Source organism: Seriola aureovittata, chromosome 10 (genome assembly GCF_021018895.1).
Source record: "Seriola aureovittata isolate HTS-2021-v1 ecotype China chromosome 10, ASM2101889v1, whole genome shotgun sequence".
In the NCBI taxonomy this organism is placed as follows: domain Eukaryota; kingdom Metazoa; phylum Chordata; class Actinopteri; order Carangiformes; family Carangidae; genus Seriola; species Seriola aureovittata.
The window spans coordinates 12,711,650-12,727,188 of NC_079373.1; the positions used below are offsets into that span (position 1 = coordinate 12,711,650).

Consider the following 15,539-nt stretch of genomic DNA (forward strand, 5'->3'; position numbering starts at 1 on the left):
AAAGGAGAGGAGTCTGCCAGTGAACAGCTGCCCCTGTAATTTATATTGATGAGGGGACTGGCATGGCGGGGAGCTTCCAGCAGTTTGATCACTCAGGCAGAGTGGGGAGTTAGTCAGAGACATGGCCCATCCCTGTGGTCTGGGCTGGACTGGGAAGACCTTCTAAACACACACACACACACACACACACACACACACACACACACACACACACACAAACACACTTGCAAACGCATACACACACAAGCAAGACTGCCAAGCTAACATTACGAGCAGCAGTGTGGACTGGCGTAGTGGGGAAAGCCAATGTTTTCACTCTGTGAATAGAAATAGATCCACAGGCCGAGTATAACCATGTAGGGCAGTGATCTCCCTCATTATTACTCCAGCAGCCGTATAATCACCAGGCTTCTCTGAAAAAGACCTTCCCTCCACATTCTCAATGACCATTAACTGGCCCTTGAACTTCTTCATGTGCACACAGCTCTGACGAGATTCCACAGCCGCTTCCTGTCTGTGAGGCACACCAATCAACTACTTGTTAAGGGGCTTTACTTTGATTTCCTCACATGGACAAGATTTGAATATTTCTCAGTGAATTGAGACAGCGTAGTCCAGTCTCTGCCCAGGGCTTTGAACCCAAGACTCCTAAATCATGCTCTTTGATTTGAGCCCCCTTCCGGTGTAGAGGTGCTTAGCGCCGCACTAATTAAGATCGCGGGGCGGTGGATGGTGGGTCAAAGCATTTCTGTTCTACCTTGAAGATATCCTGATACAAACACGAACATTCACACACACACACACACACACACACACACACACACACACACACACACACACACATCAAAAAATACCATACCCCCTCCAGATAAGCAAATAGCTTAACACACAATCATGCTGCTGTTTTGACGGCGCTGTTTGAGTAAGGTAGAGATGTCTAGCGTGGAAGATCATATCCTTTGCCCCGCTGTCTGATGTAAGAAAGAGCCGGGGTGTTTTACAGGGCGAGATGCAGCCTCTCACAATCTGAAACACTCCGACCGCTCTTACAGAAAAGCCCTCTGGCCTTCCCTCTCCACAAGTTTCATCAGAGTGATCAGAGCGAAAGGATAGCCTTCAGGGCTAGTTTCTTCCATTCACACAGTAGGGTATGAGCACACACGCATAGATGTACACACATGCACAGACACACTGCAATGCACTACACAAAAGCGTTTTTACATGCCTTTTCGATTGCACTTCACGCGTGTCAAAATCCAGTACAAATCTCTTGGAAATCATTGATTTCTACAGGTTTGACTGTTCATCAATTCTTCATGAGCAGACTGAAATTGAAAAGGCAGTGATGGTTAGAAAAGGCAAAGCCTTTGTGCTATTGTTGTTGTGCACAAAGAAGCTTTTGCATCTCACGTGTGAGACATGTGTCACATTCTGTGTCTGCATCTTTCAATTTCAGTGATATGATCTGTACTTGAAGACTACAAACTGGTAGTTAATGCAGCCTCAGAGGTTACAAACCACCACACAACACCACATCCGTGTTGTTCAGCTGCAAGGCCTTGCAGAAAACAAAGAGGTGCTTCAGCACAGTGTCTGCTTCAACTGTGCGTCATTATCAAGCAGTCATAAGACTGCATAGCATTTTAATTTCCTCTCTGGGGTTATCATCATATTCTCTCCAGGATGGAGATGGAGAAATATGCAATAGTGAAAGTGGATGGCACATATCTAAATGAAGGTACTGATTTATTACATTACTAGTAAGGCAATAATATGTTTATAGGCAATGATGGGAAAAACTCAAAACATACAAACACAAACACGATGATCTTATCATCTCTACTGTGTAGATATAGAGATAGAGAAATATAGAGATATATGATACAGAGATTTTTGTTTTGAGTATTGGATATATCTTAGAATTAAAAGACATTTTTCAACAGAAAAGAGATAATAAAAAGTATTTCTACTCACAGGTATGTGTCTTCTTTGTTACTGAAATACCTGCAAAGACAAAACAAAGAAATCATGAAAAATAAAACAACTGTAAAATATTCGCCACAAACCATCATTTTTAAATTCACATGGGGCACTGATTATGGCTGACTGATAGCGACGACAGTGATGAAGGAGGAGACCCTGTGGTCCAACAGACTGTCACTGTCCAAGGTCACTGAGGTGGCAGGCCCAGGATAATTATGTGTGTAGACTGGTGTCTGACCTACAGCCATGCTACATCAACATCCACGACAAGGTGGTTGAAACTCTATCCTCCGCGGGCACTGAATGAAAATTTATACTAAAACAAACAACATTTGGAATGCTAATGTGTTGAGCAGCCACACTGATTGGGCCTGAGCACATGACTAAGCCTGTGGCCCAGAGCGGGATGGAGGCACTTTGACCTCGATGTTAGTTAGTAAATCCTTTATTTAAACAGGTAGTCTCATTGAGATTAGGACCTCTTTTCAAGAGAGGCCACATACAAAAACGTATATGCGAAAAGCAAAGGACAAAAGTGTAATTCAAACACAAATTAATTGACTAAATTAATTAGTTTTATTTGTACAGGTATTTAAAACTGGTTTTAGAAAGCTTGAGATTGAGAATGTGGAGCACGGAGAGTTAAAAACCCCAGTCTTGTGACACCAGATAGCAGAGGCTGCTTTTCAAGCAGCCAATGTGCAATACAAATTCTTTCTTTAAAAAAACATGAACATCCCAAATTTTAATTTAATATACAATAAGAGTGTGAGTTTTTAGGATGGAGGGAGAGGCATGCCTATAGACTACAGCTACACAATTCAGTTAGGACGAGCTGTAATGATCATCAAAATAGCAGAAGAGAAATATGATTTGTTTCTATACAAGAATGCACTTTTAACTTCAGGTGTTCACCTCCTGTCCAGCCAGATTCCCACATGTTTATATAAGTGAACATTTTCAATCTCAGAATTGTTAAAATATCAACACATTGTTTTATCAGCATTTGCATCAAAATGTTTATTAGTCCATGATAAGTTAGAGTGGCACAGATAATGTGATATATGTAAACATATGAGGATGCAGTGCTTAAATTAAATGAGCACTGAGGCGTAGAAGAGGGAGGATCTAAACTATCTTCAGACCTCCAGCAGTTTGAACTGACCGATCGGTTGTGAACGTCACTCTGCCTAACACAGGTCCGAGAGCAAATGTATAGTGGTATTGGTAGAAAAGATTAGATAAACTATAGATGAGACACACGCAGGGATGATGTGTGTGGCTGAAAAAAACTGCTTATCAAACAAGTGGCCAGTCTGACCAGTGTGAGTCAGACCCGGCTGACGCTGAGGTGGAGCCGGGGCTGCCCTCGCGCTCACGCTGCCCTTCCTCGCCCCTTCGGGTGTCAACTCATCGCATGAGCCACTTCGGTTCTTGCTGTGGCTCCGGCTGCTTCTCCTGTCTGCAACATCGGTCTGATGCCCCAGGAGTCTGACGCGGACGGGCGTACAGCCAGCCGTGGTCCCCAGCGGCCCACTGGATGCTCATGCTTTGCAGGGCGAGAGCACACTAATAGATCCCACTTGTCATGCGGAAGCAATGGCTAATTTTTCTACAGCTTGCATTTGAAACTCTGGGGACGGCGAGCTGACATGATTCAATAACTCTCTGTGAAAAAGGCGTCTGGCCGGAGATAACAATGTTTCAGACACGTTTGAGGGGAAACGAGTCAAAGAGCAACAAGGGGGAAAACAAATAAGCCCTTCAGCCTCCTATAGACATACACAGAGATACACATAACTGATATCAACGCCACTGAGCAGAAAGAGGGAAAACAGTCACCTAGGGGCTGGCAGTCTGTGATGGAGCTCTAGAATTGTTCCAGTGCTCAGGGCCAAAAGCGTCTGTTCTGTCCAACTGTGACATTACGCAAGGAGAAAATAAACAGCAATCCAGTCTTAATTCTACACTTCAATCAAATGACATGGAAGCCAGCAAGAGCTGATGGTCCATTAAAGAGCAGTGGTGTCAAGGTGCGGCAACACAAGGCAGCTGTAAAAGCCTGTATTAAGCAGTTAACTGGCTCTTTGTTGTGATGGGTAAGATGAGTTCTCACACCATGTAAGGAACATGGCTGGTGCGCTTCATGGAAACTGTAGAAGGAAATAGCAAACAGGCAGTTTTTTCCTGGCTTTTATTCAGACCTTACAATACTAATACAGACACATAAAACAGACATTCTCAGACTGCTCAACAGGAGACTGGTGACAATTAGACACGAGTCATTATATAATCTAAAGGTACTTTATTTGACATCAACTGTAAAGCACACACAGATCATACAAAAGGAGACAGACAATTCAAAACAACAGCCTGATGTCTGTCTTCGTCTAAAGTGTTAACCAATGTGCCTTTACCAGACCAGAGATCTTCAAGTTACAAACAACCCTTTTGCTGTGCAAAATGTTTATGACAGAGGAAGTGAAAGAAACACAAGTCAGTTTGTGAGTGTGTACAGTACATGCGAGTGCTTTCGCCCAAGATCAGCCACACAGACCACACTGCTGTCACTGGTTCCTTAACTGATTAAGTCAAGAAGCAACAGTTCATCTGGCCGTACACAGGCTCACATTTCTAAAACTCAGATTATTCTATGATCTCTAAATTTCTTAATTAATACACTATAATAATTACATTTAACTTGATGAATTGATTTATTTTTTATTCATTCTGATGCCAAGAAAATTTCTATTGTCCCTCTGTAGTGAACATATTGAATCCGAATGCCTTATAAAGTCTATTTAAGGAGAGGTATTTACTGTAAAGGTACTCTGGGGAATTTTCTGTGTAAACAAACACTGTTTTGTTTACTGGACTTTGGAAGTTTCTCACTACAAAGAATTCTGGGTATCCTTAGGCCCTTAAAAAAAAACAACATTTTGAATGCATTTAATACCTCATGAAAATTTGCTAATTTGTTTTGACACTTTCATTGTTTAAATTGTCCAGCAGTTGCCTTCTTCCTCTTTTATTTTGTCCTCACCGGTACCTGTTATGGTGAGTTATGCTCCTCAGTCAGCAGGAAAATGTACAGCATCACCCCTGTGCTTGTAGCATTGCCTGTGTATACTCATGTGCATGCTTGGGGCGACAGTTCAACATATCTCTCTACAGAGCCACTAGCGGTCAAAAACTCCACAGCGAACCTTTAGCAGGTTCGTTACTAAGTTGATAAAATCAGATGCACAGAAAGAGATAAAAACAAACGATGGAAAACATATATGTGCGGCAAATCACAAAGCCACGGCTTGCAGTTGCTGAATCAGTGTGTGTGCGCGTAATAATGGGAACCACCAGCTGTTGTCCGTCTCCCTCCCAGCGAATTCCGAACATTTAATAACATCAAAACAATTCTCTTCATTAATGTCTTCTAAGGTGCAGAGTGAAAACAATTACTGTCTTTTGCAGCAGAGGCTCATTCGGCCCGTTGCTATGCAGGTTAGGGAGGAAACAGGAGGGGTGGTTAGTGGGCCCACTTCCTCCTCTATATGTCATTCAGAGCCCTGTGATTGGAGGTGGCAAGGCAAAGGGGCCACAAAGCCAATGAATGAGTCAGGCGGTGAGAAAGAAGGAGTTAGCTCTGGGCACTGACATTGGCAATGGCTGCCAGCTCATGTCTTCTCCACTGGATGGCAGGTTCAGAGGTCAGTCTGGAGGTGAAGCTCTCCTTGGCTGACAAACAGGCTGCTATAAACATGCTTACAGCTTGAGGGCCACCTTTTATAACAATCTACGTGCCTTGTTGGCATTTATTCAAAGTAAGTAATAATCGAAATTGAAGTTAAAAGGCAAGCCAGTTGTTTGTATGAAGTTGCAGCTGAATTCTAATTTCTACATTACCATTTGTCACAGTGGAAGGAGGGACAGTTGTCACCATGTGGCCTTTGATCAGTCATATTTTCCCTTGCAACGGTAAACAATGCAGCGCATGTTCTCATGAGACTTTGCCTATGCTATAGAGGAAGAGAGGCACTGTGCAGGCGACTGGAGGTTAACCTCCACCACATCTATCTGCAGGGGGGCACACATCCTGTAAACATGCCATTTAGACAGGAGGAGAGTGAGTCTGGGGTTTGGCAGCCACAGTGCTGCAGCCGGCTGTGGAGCACCGTGCCATCGCAGGCGACTCAAAGTGACAGCGCTGTAATGAAGTCTGAGGCGCACGGCAGGCTGTACGTCATAATTTCAGGTTCCTTAAAGCCTGACAGGGAATGATTATCATGGATGGTTATTGTCACCCTGCCTCCCTGGGAGACGAGGCGTGCTCTGGGGTTGTTGCACCGTGACATTCAAAGTTACAGTCTCCTTCATATAATGGAGCTGTCCTCTCAGCGCGCTAATGGGAGCGATCCATTTAACCTGTGCCAGAAACACACAGACGAGGAAGTTCCTAATGCGAGGCCTCTCCCGTGGGGACGTCACACTCCCCCCCTGGCTGCTCCCTTCCTGCTGCTTGATTCATTGACTGGCGCTCCTCACTTATCCTCATTCACTGTTCAGTCTGGGGAGACAGGGAGGTTCGCTTCCTGCCGCCTGCTCCACATGCCACTGCTGCACGTCCGCTGCACACAAGGACACAGCCGGTGCAACAGACCCAGCTGCAGGAAGCAGCCAGTGAGGGCCCAGTGAGGGACGGGCTAGATACCTACTGGAATTACGGGTCGATTCCATAGGCCTTGGGAATGCTAGACGTGCACACACTCACGCTCACAGTTAATAAGGCCTCTTAGAAAGAAAGTCATGAAACAATGAGGAAAAGGTTTGGTCTTAATGACAGCAGCTGAATGGGACTGTTAATTTTAGGCTACTCCTGAGGTTGCTAGTTAATGACAGTGGCTTAGCTATGGTCATCTTAAGAATGATAGATGTAGCCACATTCAGTAGTCCATCTTTTGACTGCTGCCGCCTGCCCGACTGACAAATTGCTGCTACATCCCTGAGAGAAAATAATTAGAAACAATTAATGTGTTTCTCCTCTTAGCCATCACAAAGCTCAAAATGCAACCCCCCAGTTGTTTAGGAAACTTATTTTGCTGTGATTTATGGAGCTGTACATGTAAGAAATTCAACATAGTACGAATTCAAGCTTGAAGAAAACTAGAATTATTCAGTAGGTGACTTGTTTAGATAGTGCTTCAGCAATTCATACATTTATTAAAAGAAAGAAGAAAAAATAAACTCTTAAAGTAAAGCATTGGATCAGGCAGTATAAAGTACTGCCAAAGTACAAAGATATAATGCAAGGTTGCTCTTGCATTAATGCTCATCTCATCAAAAGTCATAAAATAAGATGGATGAGCTGATTCAAGGATCTCTGTGCTGTTCTAACTTCAGCAGTCTTTGTGAAGGCCAAGTTTCATACACAAAGTCATTTAAACAATCCTCCCTTTTGCTGTGACACACTTAGCCTTATTAGCTATTATACTGCTATAAACTATACATGCAAAAATTTAATGATTAAAAAAGCACAATGATTCTAATCAGCTGCCCCCTAATATACTAAAACACTTAATCCATGGAGAGGCCAACTCTCTGGGGAGGCTCAAGAGAAAAATGACTTCTCTGTCTCCAGGCGCTGTTATTTCTGGTCATTTCTAATTGGTTTTAACTAAAAGCAACCACTCCGAGACTCCACAGGTTACTCCAATGCATCGCTATGGAATTGTCTGCAAATAGAAGATATACATCCAAATTAGTTTTAGAGGACACCACAATTGTCTTTCAGAAGACGAAAGGAGAAAGGTCAGGAAAAAATAAAAGGATACATGCCTTAGTGGGAAAGGCAAGAAGTTGGAAGATCTCAACGGAGAAGCGATGTTATCAGGGTGACCCTGAGATCATAGAAGCCCTGGCTGACTGGAGGTACCATGTCTCACGCACCTCGCCCCCTACAAATGTCTCCCAGACTGATGTACTACAGCTCCCCCAGTGCAGTTCTGCATTGCTGGGCCTGCGAGTCTCCAGGTGAGTCCTCAGTGCTGTTTGGTGGCTCGTGAATTATACATTGCAGCAGAGGAACTGACGTGGCCCAGGAGGGCCGAGAAACAGCAGGCATGGCTGGGAGGCACATTGAAGACTCTGACGGAATTTTAATTGTACCGCAGGGAACACTGCGATAAGTGCTATTGTTATTGGTAAGACACTCCTGCAAAGGTTTACTTAGCTGAGAGCATAAAAGATGACAAGTTCCAAAAAACGACGTCCAAGGCTCTAACACGGCACCAACAGCCCTACTGTTAATGACTATCCTGAGGAGAGCGGTTCATATCACTGTTGTACTAATGCTCATCTCTGTGCTCTCTCTCTCTGTGCTCAGGATTTATCTGCAACATGCTCAGAGGACCAGTGAAAGCTGGCTATGGCAAAGGAAGCAAAATTCAGGAAACATCTATAAACCAAACAAGGAACCGCTCCATCAGAAACCACTGAGGCATTCCACTCAGTTATTTTGTTGTGTAATTCAGTGCAGTACTGCAGGTGAAAAGCCAAAATGTTAGGGTTTCTGCTGCTCTGATGTTGTTCACTCTGATCCTGGCTCTAGCCGGACTATACAGTAATTCTCCTCTGAGTGTGAGCTGGTCCCGGGGGGCCTGACGGATGCAGGAAGGCCCTGGGCGCTGGTCAAAGTGAGGCCAGGGGCACAGGCAGGCCTCTGTGTACTCTTTGCGCTGGCAGTTCCCAGCCCAGCGGTAATCTCCCAGTGATCCAGCCTCAACCACACATGAAACCCAATAGCCTTTCAGCCCGCACCATAAATAAAGACAAACCGCATTCAGCAGACCACCCTGGCTTACTTTACTGTTACTGAGCTACACTGAACAGCAGTCTGCATAGGCCACCATCGGCTGTGTATACATACTTATATATATAAACGCTTTAACTACATAGATTTAAAATTGATACTCTGCCATGGGAGGGCTTATTTCAAGTGGTGTAATTACATGAAAACATAATCTGGACCTTTCTTTTATCTACAGAATGTATACAGAAAAATGCATCACAATTCCCATTATTACAATGTGGAGGTTAGAGGTTGGTCTACCTCTCTACTAGACAACAGTAATGTTCCCCAGAGACAACACTTGTGAATTTCTATTCACATTACAATATATTACCTTAGCCCAACACAGGTTGAAATCTAAAGGGGGAATACAATTACAATACCCACAGCTCCTCAGGCATACACTCCAGTTATGCACTTTTTACAATAATGGGTTGTAAGAGTTATACAGTTGGCCAATAGAGATGTTCCCCCTTGGGCGAATCTACTCAGAAGAGCTTAAATATTCAAGATGCGCAGCATACTGCAGTTAAATAAAGACAATCTCAGATCTACAGGCTGCTTGTTTTCACTTGTTTTGTTTTTCTGTCTTTGGTTTCTATGTATGGTTGCAAAGGATGATTCACAGGCTATCTACTGAAAGGAGACCACAGCTGTAGACCACCTTTGCCAAATATGTCATTGTGAGAGATGAAGTGTTTCTCAAGAGTTGTTCATTCAGGTCACCTGTCCAAGCCCGATACGCATATCATATTGTCTAAAGAATAGCAGTTACAAAGAAATGGGACTAGAATAGGTGAGTTGATGCGTGCTCTGGCAGTTAGTGACAGTCTGTTACCAGAGCTTTCCAGGTCTGTCAGTAGACTGTACATGCAAGCCTGGTTGTATAACCACCTGGGGGGGGGGGGGGGGCTACAGCTCTGATGACAAACTAATGTCAGCTAATATCAGCTCCATAAAGGCTGACTCAGAAATATATTGGTACTGTTTCATTACCATCACTCATTCAGTCTCAATTCTCATCCAGTAAAGTACAGTACAGCAGGCACTTGTCTAATGAACAAGGGTCTATGGGGAAGGATCACTCTATGTGAGTGTGTTGGAAGTCAAGGTCCCACAACAGTGGACTCGTGGCTCTGCTGATAAGGACTTGGCTGTAATTGCTCAAAAGGGAGGGAACTGCAGCCCCATTAGGTCTGGTCTTAGCACTTGCCAATAAGCCAAACTGCCCCTCTGAAGCCTCCCATGTAATGAAAACTTCCTCTGAGATGAATTACATGTCTGTCAATCCACTAATTAATATCATGGACTTGTCTTTTTTGCTTCTCCGCAGTAACGAACTGAGTCACAGAGACGGGGATTGAGGTATTTCTTGAGCACTGGAAGACATAAAGGAAGGAAAAGCAGAGGCAAACTAGCAAGCGCGCGCTGCTACTGTGATTCACTGCAGTCATGGTCGGCACTTAGTGCAGCATCTATTTTTCATGTATTTCATAATTAAAACCTGCGAGTTCTGTAAGCCCTCCATGCTCCATGCAGATCAAAGGTAGTCCTATTAGCAGGGAGTTCATCAGTGGAGCCACTCTTCCATTTCCAGGCAACAGAGCCATGCTTAAAGCACAAATACCCTGTAATTACACACATGTGTGATAACGGGACAGCCACGGAGCTGGACTATGATTAATAGAACACAGATCACAGTTTCCTCCTCCTTTTTCAAAGCTAATACAACAGAGGACTTTACACACGAGGATAATCCATGCGTAGCAGATAAAGAGGTTGATGAAAGACTGAATACATATTTCACACGTTGCCTCTTGTGGTGCAGGTGGAGTGTGCTTCAGTTTGTTGCCTTCTCCCTCCCCGCTGCATTCGCTATGTAAATGTAATCGGAGGATAACACGGGATAAAGCTCTGCAGAGCAGAGACATGATGCCTCCATTCTGCGGGGATAGAGGGATACAAACGTACCTCACATGGTGTAATCAACAGAGTGAGCTGTCTTGCGTTATTTATTTGTCCCATTGACTCCTGGGTAACTTGACGCCACAGGGCGCGCTGTCAAGGCTGTGAGAGATATTTTCCAGCAACACTGTAACAAGACAGCTGATAAACACAGCGATCCTATCTGTTCTTCATTTTGAAATGATACCATATATTTCTGCGGTTCAAAGCCTTTCTGGCTTGTGGTCCCTTTAAAGAAAAGCAATGTGTGCTTGCGAGCTTTCCTCCTCTTTTTTTAGTGGTTGTGACCAGTTCAACCAAAAAGTGATTGGTTGTTTTGTTTTGGGTTTTTTTTAGGTTAAATGATCTAGTAATTTCACAAGAGAAAAGTAAGGTTAGATGAATGTCTGAAAAATGAAACATACTTTGGTGAAGCAGAAAGATAATATTCAGTATACAATAATATAAAGTTTTTATACTCTATGACTATCTTTATTCATTTTTTTGTCTTGGTTAATTGTAGCTGAATGCACAACTAAATGTTTTGCAGCGGTAGAGGAAATAAAAGTAGCAAAACCACAGTTAATGTTGTTTAAACTATTTTACATACTGTTGGGTGGTTTATTTTGTTGTTACAGGTCGCTAATGTGCAAAGTATAACTGTCAAATAAAACTCTGATTACTCAGACAAGATGTACATCTGAATTGTAGTGGAGTAGAAGTATGTATACAGAGACACAAAATTTAAATCCTCAAGAACAAGTGCCTCACACTGCTGCTTAATTACAGTACTTGAGTAAACATACTTACTTACTTTCCACCACATATGCCTTTGCCTGATCCCCAGCAACAACCAAATCGAACAGTGAGATCATATAGTGATTTAGAGTGTCTGCACATTTTATATCTAGAAAATCTGCTTACTGTATCTTACTACTACAAAGCTTCCTGCTCTCGATGGGGTTATTCTTATGCTGTTGCATGACAATGTCAATGAAAGAACTCGTGGTGAAATCATATGAAAGAGGAACTATAATTAGCCATACTAGCATTTGCACACTCACAGGCATAGCAGTCGAGTTGTTTATTCTCCCTTTCTTACTGAAAGCATAACAACTCTCCACTCCAGAGCCAAGTTAACAGTAGGGAGCAAACTGCTGAACCTCCTGCAGGCTCATGAGGTCAGTTACAGTTCACGGAGCAATTGCCCTACACTAACAACTGGACAAGGTAACAGGAAGGGCTGTTGGTTTATCGAGTAGGAAGATGACAATCTAATATACACTTCTAATGTTACATGATAAAAACGTGGCGTTTGTCCAGGAGGCACGGCGAGATAACACATCCTACAGCCAGGCCAGGTTACAGAGAGGACAGACGGTGGGGCAGGGATTTTGTACTTTACACAAGGGAAACATCCAATCAGCATCAGCGATCACAATGCTGGCCTATTGTGTATCTGTTCAAGCAGGACTATGGGGAATACTGCCCATTTCAATAAACATTTTTTTTTTCATCTATATCACATTATTTCTTATGCAACTGTGACCTCTGGGACACAGTCGACACAGACATGTGCTATGAAGAGCATATAGAATGCACACATACCCAAACAGACATCGCCAACATATGCACAGACGGGCCTCGCTGACTCTCACTGCACACACAAAGTCAAGAGGGGGCCGAGGTTGAGGCTAGGACCGCATCTATACTGCAGCCATACATTCTCAGCAATATGAAAGCTTGCAGCCTTGGCCAGCAGTAATAATTAATAGCATAGTCTATAAGCATTCCATTAGGTGCAAGCAGCTGTCATAAACATCTTAATTAATTTACAAAGCAAGCAACTAGGGAATTATGGCGACGTAAAAATCTGCTTCCCTCTGCCGCTCCATAGCACTGGAACAGATCGGGCTTTTAAATTTTTAAACATGCCTTTCATGTTCTCTAGAGCACTAAAAAGCCTTTGAACAGTCAGCTTGTTAGGAGATGCACCTAGCAGCCCAATACCTACGGGTCGTCTTGCTATTCTTTTCATACAGTGACAAGAGGTTTTGGGCTTCTCTTTGCTGCTCCGTCTTGACTCAAGGAATCTATCTCTCCCTGTATATGGTATCGGCCCTCCCTCATCTCTTCTTTGTCACAGTGACATAACTGCGCCGTGTTTTTTCTGTCAAACACTCCATCTGAGCTCTGCGTCCATCTTTCTCGGTTTGCTTACAGCGTGTTTTCTAAAGGAGGTGCGAGGACAGGCATTTACAGTTAATCTACTGATGAGATTAACAGTTTTCCTTAAGTCCCAGTTATAGATTTTATTTGGAATATGAAAATATTAACTACAGCACAAACAAGGCTCTCAGACAGAGAAACAAAACCCTCCCACTATGTGCGTTATGTAGGAGGGAAATCCTTCTGGGGAGCAGGGGTGGGAATTGATAACATTCGATGGCATTATCAATTTTATATCGGTCCAATTCTGTATCAGTTCCGTTAACGATTCCTGATCAATTTTCTTGTGGAAAAAATAGTAGGCCTACACAGGTTTTCAGCGTCAGTGCAAGAGTGCAGAGTCTGAAAACAGGCTGTAGCCCGAGAGCTAGCTGTAGCAACAGTCTGTCTGTCATCATCTAAAATGGATGAAATGAGAGAATATTTGTACAGAATTCATTTTAATTTAGGTTTAAATCAAAGGAAAAAAATCTGCTAAGCCTGCCTGCGTGGCCTTAACTTTATTATAACATAAGCTATTTACCGTCTGTAATGGACGGAGCTGCTCAGTGTGGAAGTAGTGTCACTCGTGACCATTTTACGGACATAACAGTGTTTTCCCACCGGTTGAAATTTTGCTTGTGATGGTGGGCAGCGTGGCGTGTGACCGATGTGCTTGCAGACACTCATGTGGTTTAGAAGGAGAGAGTGTAACCCAGGTTATTTTCTGTAGCTACAATTTCCAGATGTCCCATAAACGCCTAACATGCAGACTATCTTTAGACGCTACAATTTAGGTTTGTTCCCCGAACGCCTCACATGCAGGCTTTCGGTAGATGCTAAGCTAGTCGGCTGCACGCAGACGAGCCCAGTTAGTTTGTGAAATGACGCCACAGTTTGGACCATTTGTTCCTCTCTGCAGTGACTCCTTCTTCTTGCAAGTTTCCAGCAGCGTAGACGCATGAGTTCGACGTTATTGTTTTGCAATGTGTAACTGCCAGAAACACATGCTGGCATCCATAAAAAGAATTATTAAGCTCTGAGGCATACGATTCAGTGGTTCGGACACTGGATCTCAACTGGAACTGCTTCTCGATCCCCGTCCCGACAGAGGGAACTGGATATTGCAAAGAGGGAGAGTGGCAAAAGAGCGAGGATGCCAGTCCTGCGCTGCTCTGTAATCTGGATAGTGTAGTGGCAAAGCAAAGGTCAGAGTGTTGTGGTAAAAACTCTTTTCCTTACCTGCTCTCACTCAGAGGGCAAGATTAGACTGGCCACTCCATTATAGGAGAAAGGCTTAAGAGCATTTCCACTTTCAGAGCGAGGATATCAGCAGCTTCTGACACTAAGCAGGGCTGACCTATCATTTTGGAGGGGGGTTGAGTGGAGGGTATCAGCTGTCTGGGCTAAAATCATTTTTTCTGACAACCACAGTCCTTTCAAAGAAATACACTGCGCTCTGAGACAACGGTGCATGTGTGATTATTCTATTAAGAAACAGGGCCACCACCTCCTCTTCTCGTTAATATATATATATGCATTCGCTATCTGCAATTATGAATCAGTTTAACTATGCATAACATCCACAGTATGCCATTTACCAAGCGGACATTGAATTTTAATGTGCCCATTACTCTCTGATGATAGCCAGGCATCACATATGCCTTTTTCTCACTCCCATTCTAACCTGTCTCTTCCTCCCCATCTCTCTCCATTTCAGCCCATGCCATATTTGCTTAACCCAGCCAGTGTGACAGCACTCAATGCTAAAGCACTCCCAAGGCAGATGATCAAAGTCAGCAGTCAATTCACATTACAATGCATTGATTTGATGTTTCCTAACCTCCCAGGCCTTTCTCTAATGCTGCCAAGGACCTTCAGGATATTTCACAGCGTACCTCCTTTCCCAGCTTTTCTCTGTCTCCCTCTCTCTCTCTCTCTCTCTGTGTGTGTGTGTGTGTGTGTGTGTGTGTGTGTGTGTGTGTGTCTGCAACTGAAAATGTGGTTGACAGAGATGTTTCTCCGGTCATGTTCACATATGATTTGAGTCTATATTCTGCCTCGTTCACAAACATATGGTTTTAAATTAACAGACCTGACTCAAAGCCCAGCGGTGGGCTGACTACTTCAAAACCACCCTCCTTTTACAATGTAATTATTGCCCTTCACTCACCTGCTGTTTCAAATATTGTTCTAGAGTAAATCAGCCCCTCGTTCTCATATACCACACTTCGTTTGCTCCTCATCACTTATTCATTTCCAATTCTTTATTGAGTTGGCTTCTATGCTTTAGTGACTGCCATTTCCCTCTGAGGGGATGTTCAGAGCACTTCCATGTTTTATTCAATTATGAAAACCTAATATGGTGGAAAGGTGTGCATGCCGCTCACTCATAACCATGCATTATTTCACACGTATTATTCTTCCTCTCTTTTGTCGGGTGGCAGAGACGTGAACGAGCAGCCTAAACAGAGGCGTGCTCTTTTGTTTCTGCCCTTGACCCGTGGGTCTGCTGGGTTAATAAGGGCCACAGACAGAGAGAGAGATAGAGTTACCATACCCA

The 15,539-nt window shown here is 43.5% G+C and overlaps 1 protein-coding gene across 1 annotated transcript in view; it reads right to left on the minus strand.

The window, feature by feature from the left end:
* The window catches only part of roraa (RAR-related orphan receptor A, paralog a), a 184,743-nt gene that overhangs the window by 59,328 nt on the left and 109,876 nt on the right, over nucleotides 1-15,539 (minus strand). The window contains exon 2 of the mRNA XM_056387189.1: nucleotides 1,975-2,004. Within this exon, the coding sequence (XP_056243164.1) occupies nucleotides 1,975-2,004 (30 nt within the window). The remainder of the gene's footprint in view (nucleotides 1-1,974; nucleotides 2,005-15,539) is intronic.